This window comes from Rhagoletis zephyria, unplaced genomic scaffold (genome assembly GCF_001687245.7).
Source record: "Rhagoletis zephyria isolate East Lansing unplaced genomic scaffold, Rhagoletis_zephyria_1.1 Rzeph_scaffold_00284, whole genome shotgun sequence".
Lineage (NCBI taxonomy): Eukaryota > Metazoa > Arthropoda > Insecta > Diptera > Tephritidae > Rhagoletis > Rhagoletis zephyria.
The window spans coordinates 131540-150647 of NW_016157368.1; the positions used below are offsets into that span (position 1 = coordinate 131540).

Here is a 19108-nt window from a genome sequence, read left to right on the forward strand (position 1 = left end):
CAAAAATAAAATGTTTATGCTTCGGGACGTTCGCACAGTTAACAAATTAGACTTTCCTGAACAAACCTTAATTATGACAGAGCTGGCTGACAAATATAAGCATCTTACGGGTTTGCCGGTTGAGTCCTATCACGGTGTAGTCCCCCAGATAATTATCGGGTTAAATAACAAGCATGTGGCAATGCCACTGAAGTTCAGGGAGGGAAAAGCTGATGAGCCCGCTGCAACGAAAACACGTCTGGGCTGGACGGTTTACGGTGTGGTGAAAACTCATGATGATAAGAACACCAACAACCTTCAGCTACATATTTGTGAATGTGATAACGACATCGCCCTCGCTAAACTTATGTTAGAACACATGAAGCTGGAAAATGTTGGATTAGAGAAGATACGCCAAAGCGATGGTAAAAGAGATGTGCTTGCAAAATGCGTTGAGCGCACTGGCGACCATTTTACAACCAGGCTGATTTGGCGCTGCGATAATATAACCTTGCCAAACAATTTTGAATCTGCCTTGCGCAGACTTGTTGGGTTTGAGAAAAAGCTAAGTAAAAACATCGAGATGAAAGATAAGATTAACGCGCTCATACATAGTATGGAACAAAAAGGGTACATTCGAAAGCTCGATGAAGTTGAAGTTAATCAAGAGTATAAACGCAATTGGTATTTACCAATCTTTTCCGTAAGCAACCCTAACAAGCCAAGCAAGATACGGGTGGTTTGGGACGCAGCAGCTATGCATCAAGGAATATCCCTCAACGGGTACCTCGAAAAGGGACCTGACCTGTTGCGACCATTAATTGACGTTTTGTACAACTTTAGAATCGGGAAGATTGGCATCTGTGGTGACATATGCGATATGTTCCACAGAATAAGGGTTCATAACGACGATCAGCATGCGCAGCGCTTTCTCTGGCGCGATTATGACACTAGTCGATCGCCGAGCACTTACGTACTCCAAGTGTTGTCATTCGGCGCAAGTTGTTCTCCTGCAATCGCGCAATACGTAAGGAATAAAAATGCAGAAGACTTCGCCAAAGAGTTTCCGAGAGCGGTAAAGTCGATAACAGAAAGGCATTACGTGGATGATATGCTAGACAGTGTCGATACGGAAGAGGAAGCAATAGAATTGGTAGAGCACGTTGTCGAAGTTCACAAGCGGGGCAACTTTCATTACAGGGGATGGCTGACCAATTCGTCTCAGGTTGCTAACGCCATAGGTGACAAAGGTTCGGATGATGAATTTTGTAACTCGGGAAGAACCCTTGACCAGGTGATAGAGCCAGAAAAGGTTCTCGGCCTATGGTGGCGAACGAGTTCTGATATGTTCACGTTTGACACTAAGTGTACCAAAGCCAGCAAAGAGATTTTGCGTGGTGACAAGATACCCACCAAGAGTGAAATTCTACGGCTACTCATGTCAGTTTATGACCCCTTAGGTTTCCTATCGTTTTACACTATACAACTAAAAATCTTACCACAGGATATCTGGCGAAGTGGTGTCGAATGGGATGATGCGATTCCTAAGGAGTGCGAAGGGGCGTGGCGTCGGTGGTTGTCAATTTTCCAGCATGTAAAAGAGGTCCAGGTTCCTAGATGCTATTTCGGCAAAATACCTTCGTAGACGCCAGCGAGGTAGCAAGTGCAGCCGTGTCATATTTTAGAATAACAAACGAGGAAAATATTCAGGTCGCTTACGTAGCCTCAAGGGCCAAAGTTGCCCCGCTCCGACCTATATCTATACCACGAATGGAACTACTTGCTGCAGTATTGGGAGCCCGCCATATATATATATGCCATAGTTAAAGGTCATGATCTCACCATTCACGATATGTATTTTTTATACAGATTCACGCACAGTGCTGGCATGGTTGCACTCTGACCCTCGAAAGTTTAAACAATTGGGCATGCTTAGAGTCGCAGAGATTCAAGAAACTACACACGTAACCAGATGGAGTTATGTTCCCTCAAAGATGAACGTAGCGGATGCGGCCACGAAGTGGAAGAACACAATCGCGGCGCCCTCCAAAGATATGGAACTAAATCCGGAAGCAGAACATATTAACGTACATACAGAGTTCCGCCCCATAAAAGATCCAACAAGATTCTCAAAATGGGAACGACTTGAACGAAGTATGTGAAACATTTCATCGACAAATGCAAACCTGAAGCAACGAGGAAAAAGTTTGATCATGAGCAAGGAACGTCTGAAGGACTGACCACTGAGGAGTTGCAATGGGGCCAACGTTGGCTCTACCGTCTTGCACAAGCCGATTCATATTCTCAAGAAATCAAGATGCTTAAGAAGAATTCGGACAGCGTCTTGCCAAAGCTAAGCGTTTTGCGGAAGCTGTCACCATTTATTGATAACGATGGGGTTTTGCGTCCCTATTAAAGATTCTATAAAAAATCCAATAATATTGCCCAAAAATCACAAAATTACACAACTGCTTATCAACTGGTATCATCGCAAGTACAAACACGTCAATCACGATACTGTTGTTAATGAGATATATCAAAAGTTTCACATACCAAGCTTACGTCGTGCCCTGCGAACAGTTCGCTATGACTGCCAGCACTGCAAGTTGCGTAAGGCCAAGCCGCTGCCACCGAAGATGGGTCCACTTCCTGAAGCACGCCTGGCACCCTACACAAGACCGTTTTCGTACGTGGGAATTGACTTTTTTGGGCCATTCCTTGTTACAATCGGACGGCGTGCTGAAAAACGATACGGTGTTTTATTCACCTGCATGACATTTCGAGCCATTCACGTTGAAATAGCACATTCGCTATCCATGAATTCCTGTGTAATGGTTGTTAGGAATTTCATAAGCCGGAGAGGAACGCCGGTGCATATGTTCAGCGACAATGGAACAAATTTTGTTGCTACAGAGAAAGAGTTACGAGAGGCTTTTCGCCAGCTTGATATTGGCGCTCTTCAAATGCAATTCACGTGTGTTGAAACTAAGTGGACGTTTATTCCTCCTGCTAGTCCACACATGGGAGGAGCGTGGGAGCGAATGATTCGCACATTTAAAGATGTCCTATATCAAGTACTGACCCCAGAAACTAAACTTAGTGACGAGAAATTGTACAACCTATTCGTAGAGGTTGAGAGCATTATGAACAGTAGACCACTCACGTACCTATCATTGGAGACCGCAGAACAGGAAGCGTTGACTCCGAACCACTTCCTGTTGGGAAGTTCGTCGGGACTTAAGCCGCCAGGTCTGTTTTCCTCCTCAGACCAGTACGTGAGACGGTCTTGGCGCCATTCACAGTACCTAGCCGATAGATTTTGGAAAAGGTGGGTAACAGAGGTGCTACCAACGTTAACTAGAAGAGCAAAGTGGTATGACGAAGTTAAGCCAATTAGAAAAGGTGACGTTGTGATCATAGTGGATCCCAACCTACCCCGTTACACGTGGCCGAAAGGCAGGGTCGTGGACACATTCACAGGGAAAGATGGCCAAGTAAGAAGCGCTTTAGTACGTACCGCAACCGGCGAGTATCACCGGCCTGCTGCAAAACTAGCAGTATTGGATGTAATCGGGGAGAGAAGCGGCGATGATGCACCTGTTAAGGTATTAACTCATCCATATCGTTATACCGGGAGGGAGAATGTTGCAACACCGCCCGGTAACACACCACAACTGACGTAAGAATATGGCAGCACAGAAAAGATGCAACTCTGCCAAACAAAGAAATATACAAACGCGAACATTTTTTTGGTTTTCTTTTATTCTTGGATTATATTCTTAGAAGTTTTAAGCCAACGTCACTTTTGAATTCGCAAACGAACGTTATTCGTACTCTCTTTTATTTTTCCAAGCGAATCTAGTTGGTCAACTAAAGTAAGTTTCTAAAACGATGTAAATGAATTATATGTATTAACCTGGATTTTAATTTCAATAAATAGTTTTTTAAAGCTGCTGCAACTGCTCAAATTAAAAGTGTGCAACACGATTGTTTTAACTGGGCGGATAGCTGCTGTGAACGTTGGTGAACCAACACATAAGCTTATAATAGGTGAGAAATTATTTAGTCTTAATATGCATATTTTATTTTGTGTTCCGAAATTCGCTCCGAGCGCGTTCACTATTGATCTTTTGATTTAAATATTGTTTGTCAAGCATTCAGCAGAGCTTTAAAACTGTAAAAAAAATGAAATTAAAAATCCTCAATTTTATGTTATTATGTTTTCATTGAATTTTTGTGGCCCATAATTTTCCAATTCTACATTCACTCAAAGTAGATAAGATTGCACACATTAACATATTCAAAGAAAGATTTAAAAAATTTAATGACGAAACATTAACTTTTAGCACTGAATAAGCACTCAGATGAATGCAGCTTTTGCTATGTTTGCACACATTCATTCAGTACCAATCAATCGATATTAATATTCTAAACACACAAAACCCACTAAAATATACGCAGGGTTGAATTTTATTAAACAGATTTCAAAATTTCAACACGCAAAATAGAAATTGAGCGTTATCATTAATTTGTTTCACTTAAACTTGTACAAGTATTTATAATATACTAGCTATACCCTGCCACGCTTTGCTGTGGCATAATCCTGTTACATGATAAATTATTAACAAAACGAAGCATTCGTTTCATATGAGTTTGGTTTTGAAATAAGTACAAAGATATCTGGTTTGCCGACACGGGAACACGCAACATCTGAGAACAAATCCGCATCTCAATCTAAACCACACTTTTCCAAAGGTTAACCTTGAGCATTATTGATTGTGATTCCGAATGCCAAGTGAATTGGAAATTGCAATCTTTTAAATCGAAATGGTGTATCGGTCGGAATCATGGGAATTATTCACCTTTGGAAGGCCACGTAAAAATCTTTACTTACACTACGTTCTTCATCAATCTCTTAACTGCGAGTCGCGTACCGTTGCAGAGTTTTGGCTGATTAAAATTCCGCAACGTGATAATTGGCACACCTATTTTCAATTCAGTATGTGGGGTCATCCCTGGAAGATCAATCGAGTTTAAAATTCCGTTGGATAATTAACTGATTCGTCTTTTTCCACAACGGTGTTTATCGACGTATATGCACTGAAAATAAAATCTGCGTAAATATAACGAAAACTTGCGTAAATCTTACGAAATTTTTCGTCATTTTGGGCCACGTAAGTTTTCGTTGATTGTACAAAACCATTTTCGTACATACTACGAGAATATGAGGCATCAGATTTTTAGTACATTTTACGAATGTATTCGCACAATTTACTAAAGAATTTAGTACTATTTACCAAAGAATTTGGTACTATTTACTAACGAATTTCGTACTATTTACTAAAAAAATTCGTACTATTTCTTTATTTTTTTACGAAATTTTTGTAAAATGCACAGAAATAATTCGTATTTTTAACGAAATTACTTTCGTAAAATCTGCGCTTGTTTCGTAGAATGTGCGATTTTGCTTTCATTCTCCACACTGTAAAAAACATATTACGAATTATAACACAACACTTTTATAAACGCTTAACATTATTGATTAAAATTTAATGAAAGTGTTGTGCTATAGTTTTAGTCATGTTTTTCATAGTGTTAATAATAAAAGCAATCATACGTTCTACTACACTGTAGTTTAGAATTAATAAAAAAGGTTATCTTACCTATAATAAAACTTAAGTCTTTTATTTATATGCATACGAATAGGTTCTATACTACATATTTTTTTATTGCTAAGGCTTCATTCAATAAAGTATATTGATGCAAAGTGTTAAACTCAACAAAACTAAGTATAAGAAGATATAAAATATGAAAGAATATAAAAAATACTTGGTTTACTTTCTTAAATGTTATAATATTTTTATGTAGAGGAACTTGACAGATTTGCAGCTTCATCGATGTTTGTTTCCTTGACGACTATAAATTAAAGGAAAATTATAAGGCGTTTGAAAAGCAAGTTTCAGTGAAAATTCATACATGTAGATACTTTTAATTATATTAAGTAGTGCTCCTGGCCTAGGCTTGCCGTTGATAGGTAACTGATGAAATTGCGTATTTATCAAGTCACACATTCCAGCGCAAGGTGCAGCGTAGGCGATGTTAAAAACATTGTATGCTTAAAAGCATAGTATATCCACAGCTTTAATATTTAATTTTGTATTGTTTTCTTATAAAGCAAATCCCTTTTTAAAATGTTTAAAATTATATTATACGTTTCACAGCAGCCAACAATGATTTCCACAATGACACGCGATGCAAAAAATATGAATATGATGAACCATATTTACGTATGGTTCGTAAAATCTTGTTTCGTTGTGAAAAATGTGTTCGTATTATGGAACGAAAGTTTCGTACATTGTACAAAAACCAACACTACGAAAGATTTTCGTAGAACTTTTACGAAATTTTATTTTCAGTGTGTTATTGTTTAAGCGACTTATGCATTTCCCGCATAAACAAAGAACAGCGAACACACAGGCGCATTTATATTGCATTTTCCGCATAAACTAAGTGCAGCGAACACACACACGCACTTGTGTTTAAAAGTAATTCGCTCGTTCTTAATTGGGTATACATTTTTTATGCAATTCTCAAATATCTCTTCGCTGAACTTAGTGAAGTGATAAGTTGCTGGCATTTTCAGCTATGGTCAACGCTAACCCAGCTTGGCTATCACACGGTGCTTTAAACATCACCCACACTCATTTCCCGGAGTAATTTTTGGCATGGTATTAAGCTACTGATTACAAACCACGCTGGGGCTTTGCACGAATGCATCCCTGGATAAATCCCTGCTCATTGCACAGCAGCCTACGGCAGCTAGAGCATGACTCCTCCAAAGGAGTCCCGCAATGAATACACGGTGAAAGGGTCACATCTTGCGCTACCGCTTCATCAGCCTGCCCGGATATTTCTCTCTCTCTCACTTTCTCTCTAGCATATCAGGCATATGAAGTGCGTGGCTGACTGGATGTGCACCTAAAAACCATACGGGCTCATTGAGCTCGATACATAAACACTCGCAAAGGTAATCCCTACCTCCTCAACTACTCTAACTCGACCACAACTCTAAACCTGGTCTCCCGCTCTCCCTCAGCTAAACAGTTATTTCCTCACTTTGAATGTTGGAGTGAATATCATTAGTGGTATTCACCAAAGTGAGCAAGTGGCCTGGCAGTCTGGAAAAAGAGCAGACCAGCTCAAGCAACGACTGTTGTCAATACCAGTCTTATTTAGTTAATATACATCCTTATTCTTCGCAGCAAGAAGCTCGTTCACTGAGCCTATAATTTTCGTAATTAAGAAACATTCTTTCGATCAGTTCTCCTTTCGATGTTCCTAAGTTACAAAAATTATCTGGCAATAAAATTTGTCTTAATCTCTCGTTGGCTGGCAGCAATCCGTTCCCAATGTCCAGTACTTGTCGCGAGAATACCTCGGCTGCAGTGTATATATGTTTGTCTTGCTACAATGTTGACTATTTCAGGCAAGCATTTATCTAGTGTTAATCAAGAAATTAAAGACAATGTTTGCATAAAATCTCCTGAGAGAAATATCAATACATTCCCGAATGGTTGCACGTTTCCATGCTAATCCCACGACAATCGATCAAGAGCCTCAAGCAACTTTTTATGTGCCATCGTGCACTGATCCCAAATAGTTAGTTTAAATTTTTGTACTACTTTTTCCATACCGGATGTTCTGGAAATATTGCAAGTACGTGTTTCGATAAGTTATATGTTCATGATATGATAGCTAAGGTTATGTAATTGTTTGTACGAACCGTTGCCATAATCAATCTGATAAGACATGTTTTCCTAGTTCCTCCTGGCGCATCAAGAAGAAGGTCCCCTAACTCCGTCAACTATCATTTGCATATTCTTCCTCTTATTTGCCGCTGTAAACGCCTAAGCCATTTTGGCCGAGATCGACAGAGAACGCCAGTCGTTTATCTCTGTGCTAACTGACGACAATAGGAAATACCCCGTGAATCCAAGTCCTTCTCCACTTGGTCTCTCCCTCTTCTTCTGCTACCACCAGCGGATTGCGAGTTTAATACTTTCAGAACTGGATCGTCGCTTTCCATTCGAACGACGTGGCCAAGCCAACAGAGCCGCCGTATTTTCATTCGCTACACTATATCCATTTCGTTGTAAAGCTCATACAACTCATCGTTCCATCGTCTGCGGTACTCCCGTCGCCAACGCGCAGAGGCCTGTAAATCTTCCCTAAGATCTTTCTCTCCAATACTTCAAGAGCCGTCTCATCGAATGTTGGCATTGTCTAAGCTTCTTCGCCATTTGTCAGCTCGGGCATGATTAGTGACTTATAGAGTGTGGTTTTTGTACGTCGAGAGAGAACTTTACTCCCGAATTGCCTATTCAGTCCAAAGTTGCACTTGTTGGCTAAAGTGATTCTGCATTGGATTTCCATGCTGACATTATTATCGGTGTTAATGCTGGTTCCCAAGTAAACGATGTTCTCTACTTTCTCAAAATTGCAACTGGCAACAGTGATGTGGGTGTCAAGGCGGGAATACTCTGTCTCTTTGGTTGATGACAGGAGATACTTCATCTTGTCTTCGTTGATCACCAAACCCAATCGCTTTGCTTCTTTATCAAACTTAGAAAAGGCAGGACAGACTTCGAGGTTTTTGTTCGAGGTCAGTTCTGCAGCTCTTATTATCTTAACACTTGCATCTTGCGATCGTAAATGTCTTTCTGAATTCGCTTTAATTTGGGAATGTTTGTTTGGGCATATAACAGGAGTTCGCAATAGTAATAGTAATCATAATCATAATAATATTACCTGATGTTATTCAAAATTTCTTTACTCGCAAAGTACTTCGTAGGCTATGGCGACCGAACGAAATCGTTTATGATTAAAATTTAACTGTTTTATAATGTAAAGGAATGGTGACAACAATTTTAAGTTTTCATTATTTCATTTCATGTGATATTTTTATGTTTTCGTTGCGGTTTATACCATTTCTTCATTTGTATCAGTAGCTTTTTATTAATTTTTTTACATTGCGTAATTTGTATACCAACTCTTCATTGATAATATGATCACTTCGTTTGATGATAAGATGTTGTGAATTCTCTCTTTTTTAAACTGTCCGGATTTGGATAAAGCTTTCCCAATCACTTTCCGTTTCGAACCAGTTATGTAATACTTCATTTAATTTCAATATTTTCAGTTTACTTTTACATATTGCATAATCCTATTTAGAAAATTTGCAAATCAAGATTTCTCAAATACCTTTCGTTTGGTACCCATATGGTAACATTTCGTTTATTTTATCAATTTAATTGAGTTAAATTTTCAAACAGGTGGCAAACCCCCTCAAACATATTTTCGACTGTAAGTCTTCTTAAAACTATTTAGTTTGATACCCAAATTGCACTATTTTGTTTATTTAATCAATTTAACGGAGTTAAAATTTTAAAATAGGTTGCAACCCCCCTCAAGAATATTTCCAGCAGTCATTTTTTTTAAACATCTTTAATTTGATACCTGTATTGTAATAACTCATTTATTTTATCAATTAATTTTAGGTAAATTTTTAAATAGGTAACCTCCACAAGCATATTTTCGGCTGTAAGCTTTCTTAAAACTCCAAAGTTAAATACCCACATTGCAATATTTCATTTATTTTACCAAAATTTTCAAAAAGGTGGCAACCCTCCTCAAAAATATTTCCAGCAGTTACATTTCTTAAACCTCTTTAATGTAATATCTATATTGTAATACATCATTTACTTTATCAATTAAATTGCACTAAATTTTTTAACAGGTGGCAACCCTCCTTTAAAATATTTTCGCCTGTGAGCCTTCTTTAACCTCTTTTGTTTGATACCCACATTGCAATATTTTATTTAGTTTATCAATTTAACTGAGTTAAAATTTTCAAACAGGTGGCAGCCCTTCTCAAAAATATTTCCTGCAGTTATATTTCTTAAACCTCTTTAATTTGATACCCATATTGCAATATTTCATTTATTTTATCGATGTACTTTAGTTAAATTTTCAATCGGGTGGCAACCCTCTTCAAACATATTTGTGGCTGTAAGCCTTCTTAAGACTCTTTAGCTTGACACCCACATAGCAATATTTCATTTATTTTATCAATTTGACCGAGTTAAAATTTTTTAATAGGTGGCAACCCTCGTCAAAAATATTTCCAGCAGTTATCTTTCTTAAACCTCTTTAATTTGATACCCATATTGTAATAATTTATTTATTTTATCAATATAATTGGGTTTAAAAATTTTCAAATAGGTGGCAACCCTCCAATTTTTTGCGGTATCATTGGTTCCGGTATTATACCGAACAATACAAAAAAAAAATTATTCAAATCGGTTCAGCCGTTTTCGAGTTTTTACGACCGTGACATACGAACACAACATTTTTATTAATATATACTAGCTATACCCTGCCACGCTTTGCTGTGGCATAATCCTGTTACATGATAAATTATTAACAAAACGAAGCATTCGTTTCATATGAGTTTGGTTTTGAAATAAGTACAAAGATATCTGGTTTGCCGACACGGGAACACGCAACATCTGAGAACAAATCCGCATCTCAATCTAAACCACACTTTTCCAAAGGTTAACCTTGAGCATTATTGATTGTGATTCCGAATGCCAAGTGAATTGGAAATTGCAATCTTTTAAATCGAAATGGTGTATCGGTCGGAATCATGGGAATTATTCACCTTTGGAAGGCCACGTAAAAATCTTTACTTACACTACGTTCTTCATCAATCTCTTAACTGCGAGTCGCGTACCGTTGCAGAGTTTTGGCTGATTAAAATTCCGCAACGTGATAATTGGCACACCTATTTTCAATTCAGTATGTGGGGTCATCCCTGGAAGATCAATCGAGTTTAAAATTCCGTTGGATAATTAACTGATTCGTCTTTTTCCACAACGGTGTTTATCGACGTATATGCACTGAAAATAAAATCTGCGTAAATATAACGAAAACTTGCGTAAATCTTACGAAATTTTTCGTCATTTTGGGCCACGTAAGTTTTCGTTGATTGTACAAAACCATTTTCGTACATACTACGAGAATATGAGGCATCAGATTTTTAGTACATTTTACGAATGTATTCGCACAATTTACTAAAGAATTTAGTACTATTTACCAAAGAATTTGGTACTATTTACTAACGAATTTCGTACTATTTACTAAAAAAATTCGTACTATTTCTTTATTTTTTTACGAAATTTTTGTAAAATGCACAGAAATAATTCGTATTTTTAACGAAATTACTTTCGTAAAATCTGCGCTTGTTTCGTAGAATGTGCGATTTTGCTTTCATTCTCCACACTGTAAAAAACATATTACGAATTATAACACAACACTTTTATAAACGCTTAACATTATTGATTAAAATTTAATGAAAGTGTTGTGCTATAGTTTTAGTCATGTTTTTCATAGTGTTAATAATAAAAGCAATCATACGTTCTACTACACTGTAGTTTAGAATTAATAAAAAAGGTTATCTTACCTATAATAAAACTTAAGTCTTTTATTTATATGCATACGAATAGGTTCTATACTACATATTTTTTTATTGCTAAGGCTTCATTCAATAAAGTATATTGATGCAAAGTGTTAAACTCAACAAAACTAAGTATAAGAAGATATAAAATATGAAAGAATATAAAAAATACTTGGTTTACTTTCTTAAATGTTATAATATTTTTATGTAGAGGAACTTGACAGATTTGCAGCTTCATCGATGTTTGTTTCCTTGACGACTATAAATAAAAGGAAAATTATAAGGCGTTTGAAAAGCAAGTTTCAGTGAAAATTCATACATGTAGATACTTTTAATTACATATATTAAGTAGTGCTCCTGGCCTAGGCTTGCCGTTGATAGGTAACTGATGAAATTGCGTATTTATCAAGTCACACATTCCAGCGCAAGGTGCAGCGTAGGCGATGTTAAAAACATTGTATGCTTAAAAGCATAGTATATCCACAGCTTTAATATTTAATTTTGTATTGTTTTCTTATAAAGCAAATCCCTTTTTAAAATGTTTAAAATTATATTATACGTTTCACAGCAGCCAACAATGATTTCCACAATGACACGCGATGCAAAAAATATGAATATGATGAACCATATTTACGTATGGTTCGTAAAATCTTGTTTCGTTGTGAAAAATGTGTTCGTATTATGGAACGAAAGTTTCGTACATTGTACAAAAACCAACACTACGAAAGATTTTCGTAGAACTTTTACGAAATTTTATTTTCAGTGTGTTATTGTTTAAGCGACTTATGCATTTCCCGCATAAACAAAGAACAGCGAACACACAGGCGCATTTATATTGCATTTTCCGCATAAACTAAGTGCTGCGAACACACACACGCACTTGTGTTTAAAAGTAATTCGCTCGTTCTTAATTGGGTATATATTTTTTATGCAATTCTCAAATATCTCTTCGCTGAACTTAGTGAAGTGATAAGTTGCTGGCATTTTCAGCTATGGTCAACGCTAACCCAGCTTGGCTATCACACGGTGCTTTAAACATCACCCACACTCAACTCCCGGAGTAATTTTTGGCATGGTATTAAGCTACTGATTACAAACCACGCTGGGGCTTTGCACGAATGCATCCCTGGATAAATCCCTGCTCATTGCACAGCAGCCTACGGCAGCTAGAGCATGACTCCTCCAAAGGAGTCCCGCAATGAATACACGGTGAAAGGGTCACATCTTGCGCTACCGCTTCATCAGACTGCCCGGATATTTCTCTCTCTCTCACTTTCTCCCTAGCATATCAGGCATATGAAGTGCGTGGCTGACTGGATGTGCACCTAAAAACCATACGGGCTCATTGAGCTCGATACATAAACACTCGCAAAGGTAATCCCTACCTCCTCAACTACTCTAACTCGACCCCAACTCTAAACATGGTCTACCGATCTCCCTCAGCTAAACAGTTATTTCCTCACTTTGAATGTTGGAGTGAATATAATTAGTGGTATTCACCAAAGTGAGCAAGTGGCCTGGCAGTCTGGAAAAAGAGCAGACCAGCTCAAGCAACGACTGTTGTCAATACCAGTCTTATTTAGTTAATATACATCCTTATTCTTCGCAGCAAGAAGCTCGTTCACTGAGCCTATAATTTTCGTAATTAAGAAACATTCTTTCGATCAGTTCTCCTTTCGATGTTCCTAAGTTACAAAAATTATCAGGCAATAAAATTTGTCTTAATCTCTCGTTGGCTGGCAGCAATCCGTTCCCAATGTCCAGTACTTGTCGCGAGAATACCTCGGCTGCAGTGTATATATGTTTGTCTTGCTACAATGTTGACTATTTCAGGCAAGCATTTATCTAGTGTTAATCAAGAAATTAAAGACAATGTTTGCATAAAATCTCCTGAGAGAAATATCAATACATTCCCGAATGGTTGCACGTTTCCATGCTAATCCCACGACAATCGATCAAGAGCCTCAAGCAACTTTTTATGTGCCATCGTGCACTGATCCCAAATAGTTAGTTTAAATTTTTGTACTACTTTTTCCATACCGGATGTTCTGGAAATATTGCAAGTACGTGTTTCGATAAGTTATATGTTCATGATATGATAGCTAAGGTTATGTAATTGTTTGTACGAACCGTTGCCATAATCAATCTGATAAGACATGTTTTCCTAGTTCCTCCTGGCGCATCAAGAAGAAGGTCCCCTAACTCCGTCAACTATCATTTGCATATTCTTCCTCTTATTTGCCGCTGTAAACGCCTAAGCCATTTTGGCCGAGATCGACAGAGAACGCCAGTCGTTTATCTCTGTGCTAACTGACGACAATAGGAAATACCCCGTGAATCCAAGTCCTTCTCCACTTGGTCTCTCCCTCTTCTTCTGCTACCACCAGCGGATTGCGAGTTTTATACTTTCAGAACTGGATCGTCGCTTTCCATTCGAACGACGTGGCCAAGACAACAGATCCGCCGTATTTTCATTCGCTACACTATATCCATTTCGTTGTAAAGCTCATACAACTCATCGTTCCATCGTCTGCGGTACTCCCGTCGCCAACGCGCAGAGGCCTGTAAATCTTCCCTAAGATCTTTCTCTCCAATACTTCAAGAGCCGTCTCATCGAATGTTGGCATTGTCTAAGCTTCTTCGCCATTTGTCAGCTCGGGCATGATTAGTGACTTATAGAGTGTGGTTTTTGTACGTCGAGAGAGAACTTTACTCCCGAATTGCCTATTCAGTCCAAAGTTGCACTTGTTGGCTAAAGTGATTCTGCATTGGATTTCCATGCTGACATTATTATCGGTGTTAATGCTGGTTCCCAAGTAAACGATGTTCTCTACTTTCTCAAAATTGCAACTGGCAACAGTGATGTGGGTGTCAAGGCGGGAATACTCTGTCCCTTTGGTTGATGACAGGAGATACTTCGTCTTGTCTTCGTTGATCACCAAACCCAATCGCTTTGCTTCTTTATCAAACTTAGAAAAGGCAGGACAGACTTCGAGGTTTTTGTTCGAGGTCAGTTCTGCAGCTCTTATTATCTTAACACTTGCATCTTGCGATCGTAAATGTCTTTCTGAATTCGCTTTAATTTGGGAATGTTTGTTTGGGTATATAACAGGAGTTCGCAATAGTAATAGTAATCATAATCATAATAATATTACCTGATGTTATTCAAAATTTCTTTACTCGCAAAGTACTTCGTAGGCTATGGCGACCGAACGAAATCGTTTATGATTAAAATTTAACTGTTTTATAATGTAAAGGAATGGCGACAACAATTTTAAGTTTTCATTATTTCATTTCATGTGATTTCGTTGCGGTTTATACCATTTCTTCATTTGTATCAGTAGCTTTTTATTAATTTTTTTACATTGCGTAATTTGTATACCAACTCTTCATTGATAATATGATCACTTCGTTTGATGATAAGATGTTGTGAATTCTCTCTTTTTTAAACTGTCCGGATTTGGATAAAGCTTTCCCAATCACTTTCCGTTTCGAACCAGTTATGTAATACTTCATTTAATTTCAATATTTTCAGTTTACTTTTACATATTGCATAATCCTATTTAGAAAATTTGCAAATCAAGATTTCTCAAATACCTTTCGTTTGGTACCCATATGGTAACATTTCGTTTGTTTTATCAATTTAATTGAGTTAAATTTTCAAACAGGTGGCAAACCCCCTCAAACATATTTTTTTTGACTGTAAGTCTTTCTAAAACTATTAAGTTTGATACCCAAATTGCACTATTTTGTTTATTTAATCAATTTAACTGAGTTAAAATTTTAAAATAGGTTGCAACCCCCCTCAAAAATATTTCCAGCAGTCATTTTTTTTAAACATCTTTAATTTGATACCTGTATTGTAATAACTCATTTATTTTATCAATTAATTTTAGGTAAATTTTTAAATAGGTAACCTCCACAAGCATATTTTCGGCTGTAAGCTTTCTTAAAACTCCAAAGTTAAATACCCACATTGCAATATTTCNATGCAATATTTCATTTATTTTACCAATATGACTGAGTTAAAATTTTCAAAAAGGTGGCAACCCTCCTCAAAAATATTTCCAGCAGTTACATTTCTTAAACCTCTTTAATGTAATATCCATATTGTAATATATCATTTACTTTATCAATTAAATTGCACTAAATTTTTTAACAGGTGGCAACCCTCCTTTAAAATATTTTCGCCTGTGAGCCTTCTTTAACATCTTTTGTTTGATACCCACATTGCAATATTTTATTTAGTTTATCAATTTAACTGAGTTAAAATTTTCAAACAGGTGGCAGCCCTTCTCAAAAATATTTCCTGCAGTTATATTTCTTAAACCTCTTTAATTTGATACCCATATTGCAATATTTCATTTATTTTATCGATGTACTTTAGTTAAATTTTCAATCGGGTGGCAACCCTCTTCAAACATATTTGCGGCTGTAAGCCTTCTAAAGACTCTTTAGCTTGATACTCACATAGCAATATTTCATTTATTTTATCAATATAATTGGGTTTAAAAATTTTCAAATAGGTGGCTACCCTCTTCAAAAATATTTCCACCAGTTATCTTTCTTAAACCTCTTTAATTTGATACCCATATTGTAATAATTTATTTATTTTATCAATATAATTGGGTTTAAAAATTTTCAAATAGGTGGCTACCCTCTTCAAAAATATTTCCACCAGTTATCTTTCTTAAACCTCTTTAATTTGATACCCATATTGTAATAATTTATTTATTTTATCAATATAATTGGGTTTAAAAATTTTCAAATAGGTGGCAACCCTCCAATTTTTTGCGGTATCATTGGTTCCGGTATTATACCGACCAATACAAAAAAAAAATTATTCAAATCGGTTCAGCCGTTCCCGAGTTTTGACGACCGTGACATACGAACACAACATTTTTATTAATATAGATGACAATATTAATTGGAGAAATATTTTTAGTGACAAGAATGTCATTATGAAAAATGTTAATTATTAACGGTTTTAACATCTCTGTTTCGAAAATTGTCAGCTTTCTAAATAGGGTTGCCAGATTTTGAAACGGAGAAAGGAGCACATTTATATTTTCGATAGAAAAAAAGCAGTACAAGGCATAAAAAAGGAGTACATTTTCTTTTAATTTTTTGTGCAATTTTTTGTTACAAATTACCACTAATTAGGTAAAAACAAGCAAAGATATCTTAGAGATCTTTTTCAAAGCAATAATAAATGTTAAAAATAAATAACTAAATGAGTTGGCTTTCCAGTAAGGGCGGTCATTAAAGAGGTGGTGATCGAAGGGGAAGTAGGCGTGGGACCTCTAAATGACCTTTTTGGAGAGGGCATGCACCGCCATTGACAAAAATGTTACTCCCGACCACCTCGGCCCCCCATGGTTTCCTAGGGACTCCTTAGAAAAATGGCCAAAAGTCACAATTTTCACTTGCGTTTTTTCGCTTGAAAAATGCTGAATATTCATTTGCACGGGACATTTTATATACCCTTGCTAACAGAAGAGGTGCCACATAAAATGTTATACACTTTTGACAAAAGAAGAGGCTTTTCTCCTCTCTTCTTCGGCAACAAGAAAGGAGAATTCTACGTAGTAAGGGTTACAAACCCTAAGCGCGGCCAAAGGCCGCCTACGCAGGAAGGAATTCTACGCAATGGACACAAGTGAATATTGTGATTTATGGCGATTTTTCCAAGGGGTTCCTAGGGACCCATAGGAGGCCTAGGTGATCGGGGGTTGCATTTTTGTCAATGGCGATTCATGCCCTCTCCAAAAAGGGGGGTTGGAGATTCCCCTTTGCTCACCGCCTCTTCAATGACCGCCCTTATAGGAAAGCTTCCCCAACTAAATTCTACAAAAGAATTCTAGAAATTTCCTGAATGTATGGCCATTTTTTTTAATTTAAGCCTTATAATTAATTTAATATTTTCCTCATTTTTATACCCGAGCGCCCTGCACCTACCTGGCTACGACCATGCTTACANTCCCCTTTGCTCACCGCCTCTTCAATGACCGCCCTTATAGGAAAGCTTCCCCAACTAAATTCTACAAAAGAATTCTAGAAATTTCCTGAATGTATGGCCATTTTTTTTAATTTAAGCCTTATAATTAATTTAATATTTTCCTCATTTTTATACCCGAGCGCCCTGCACCTACCTGGCTACGACCATGCTTACATACTTTCACTATCACACTTAACTTTGCTTACTAAGTAGTGTTTGACACAATATGAATGGCAAAGTACAGGGCGTATAATAATAACTGTCGCACAGGTTTTGTGAAAAATAAAAGGGTCCTTTATAGATTTTGCGAAAAAAAGTATTTTTTGTTAACTTTGTAAATATTCTACTTTTAGCCTATGGTTACAGAAGATAATAAAGTAACCGACGAAGACTTGCGTGCCGCTTGCGCTTTTCTCCCAAACCCGTTGGTAAACCCAAATGAAGGTAAAAATTTAAAAACTAATTAATAAAATTTAAGTAAAATGTAGAAAATTAACAATAAACTTTTTTTTTACTTGTGCTTCTCTCAAAGTGTTTAGCGCCGGTAAGCCCAAATGAAGGTTAAAATTTAAAAACGAATTAATAAAGTTTAAGTAAAATCTGTGGATCAATAACAATAAACTCATTTTTTCGCAAAATCTATAAAAATTCCTTTTATTTAAAAAAAAACTGTGCATCAGTTATTATTTTACTCCCTGTATAAAATATTAATAGCTGGAAAAAGGAGTACAAAAGAAGTACAAAACTAATAAAGGAGTACATTTCCAGTTATTTTTTTTTGGGAGTACAAGGTAGTAAATTGCAATAAAAAGGAGTACGTTTACTCCCAACCCTATTTCTAAATAAGTATTACCAATGTACCAATAAAGGGTATGTGCAGAAATTATTACATATGTATATATCTATGTTAAAATAAGTAAACAAATTCAAGCGCTTCTGCTTCTAACTTTAGACATATACATTTCATTATTTAGTTATAAAAATTCTTAATACAAGTTTTTTCGCACTTATTTCTTCGCTATTGGGTCAAGCATTTAATAAAGATTCTAAAACCTGATTTGTGGGTTTGTGGTGGTTTCTACCATTTACAATAAGTCGCAAATTATCAACTTTTCCAAATTCCCAAAAAAAAGATTTAACAACATTCGTTGGGCTCTATTTTCATTTGTTACAACGCTTTTATCAACTTGAAATGTGGTGTGTCCAGACCACCATTTATACCCCTATGAGAACCAATCATGTTTTAAGCCAAAATTTTGATAAAAATTTAGATTTTAGGTTAATTTCTTTTTAATGCGAGTAGCGACGTGTTTGTTGTAATTTTGACAAGATCGGCATGCTTATTTTCAGTGCTGTGTTTCAAATACTCCATTTTAGTATTTCGTTTTATCGCGATTTTTAAAGAACTTGGTGTTTTCAGAACGATATTAATATTTAAAATTCCTGGATTTGTATAATTTGTGTCCTCAAAATATAAAATATAAAAGATATCGTGGTAATTAATGGAAAAAGACGTACACAAAAATTGTATGGAAAGGCGTTTTTTTATATTAAATATTTTTTGTTGCATTGTCATAATATCGAGCCAAATGGACTACTGATACACTAGAATAGAN

General features: G+C 36.5%; 1 protein-coding gene across 1 annotated transcript; it reads left to right on the top strand.

The window, feature by feature from the left end:
• Positions 1 to 2372: 2372 nt before the first annotated feature.
• Positions 2373 to 3662, top strand: LOC108358682 (uncharacterized). Its single transcript, XM_017610136.1, has one exon. The coding sequence runs from the start codon at positions 2373 to 2375 to the stop codon at positions 3660 to 3662; it is 1290 nt and encodes a 429-aa protein (XP_017465625.1).
• Positions 3663 to 19108: the final 15446 nt, after the last annotated feature.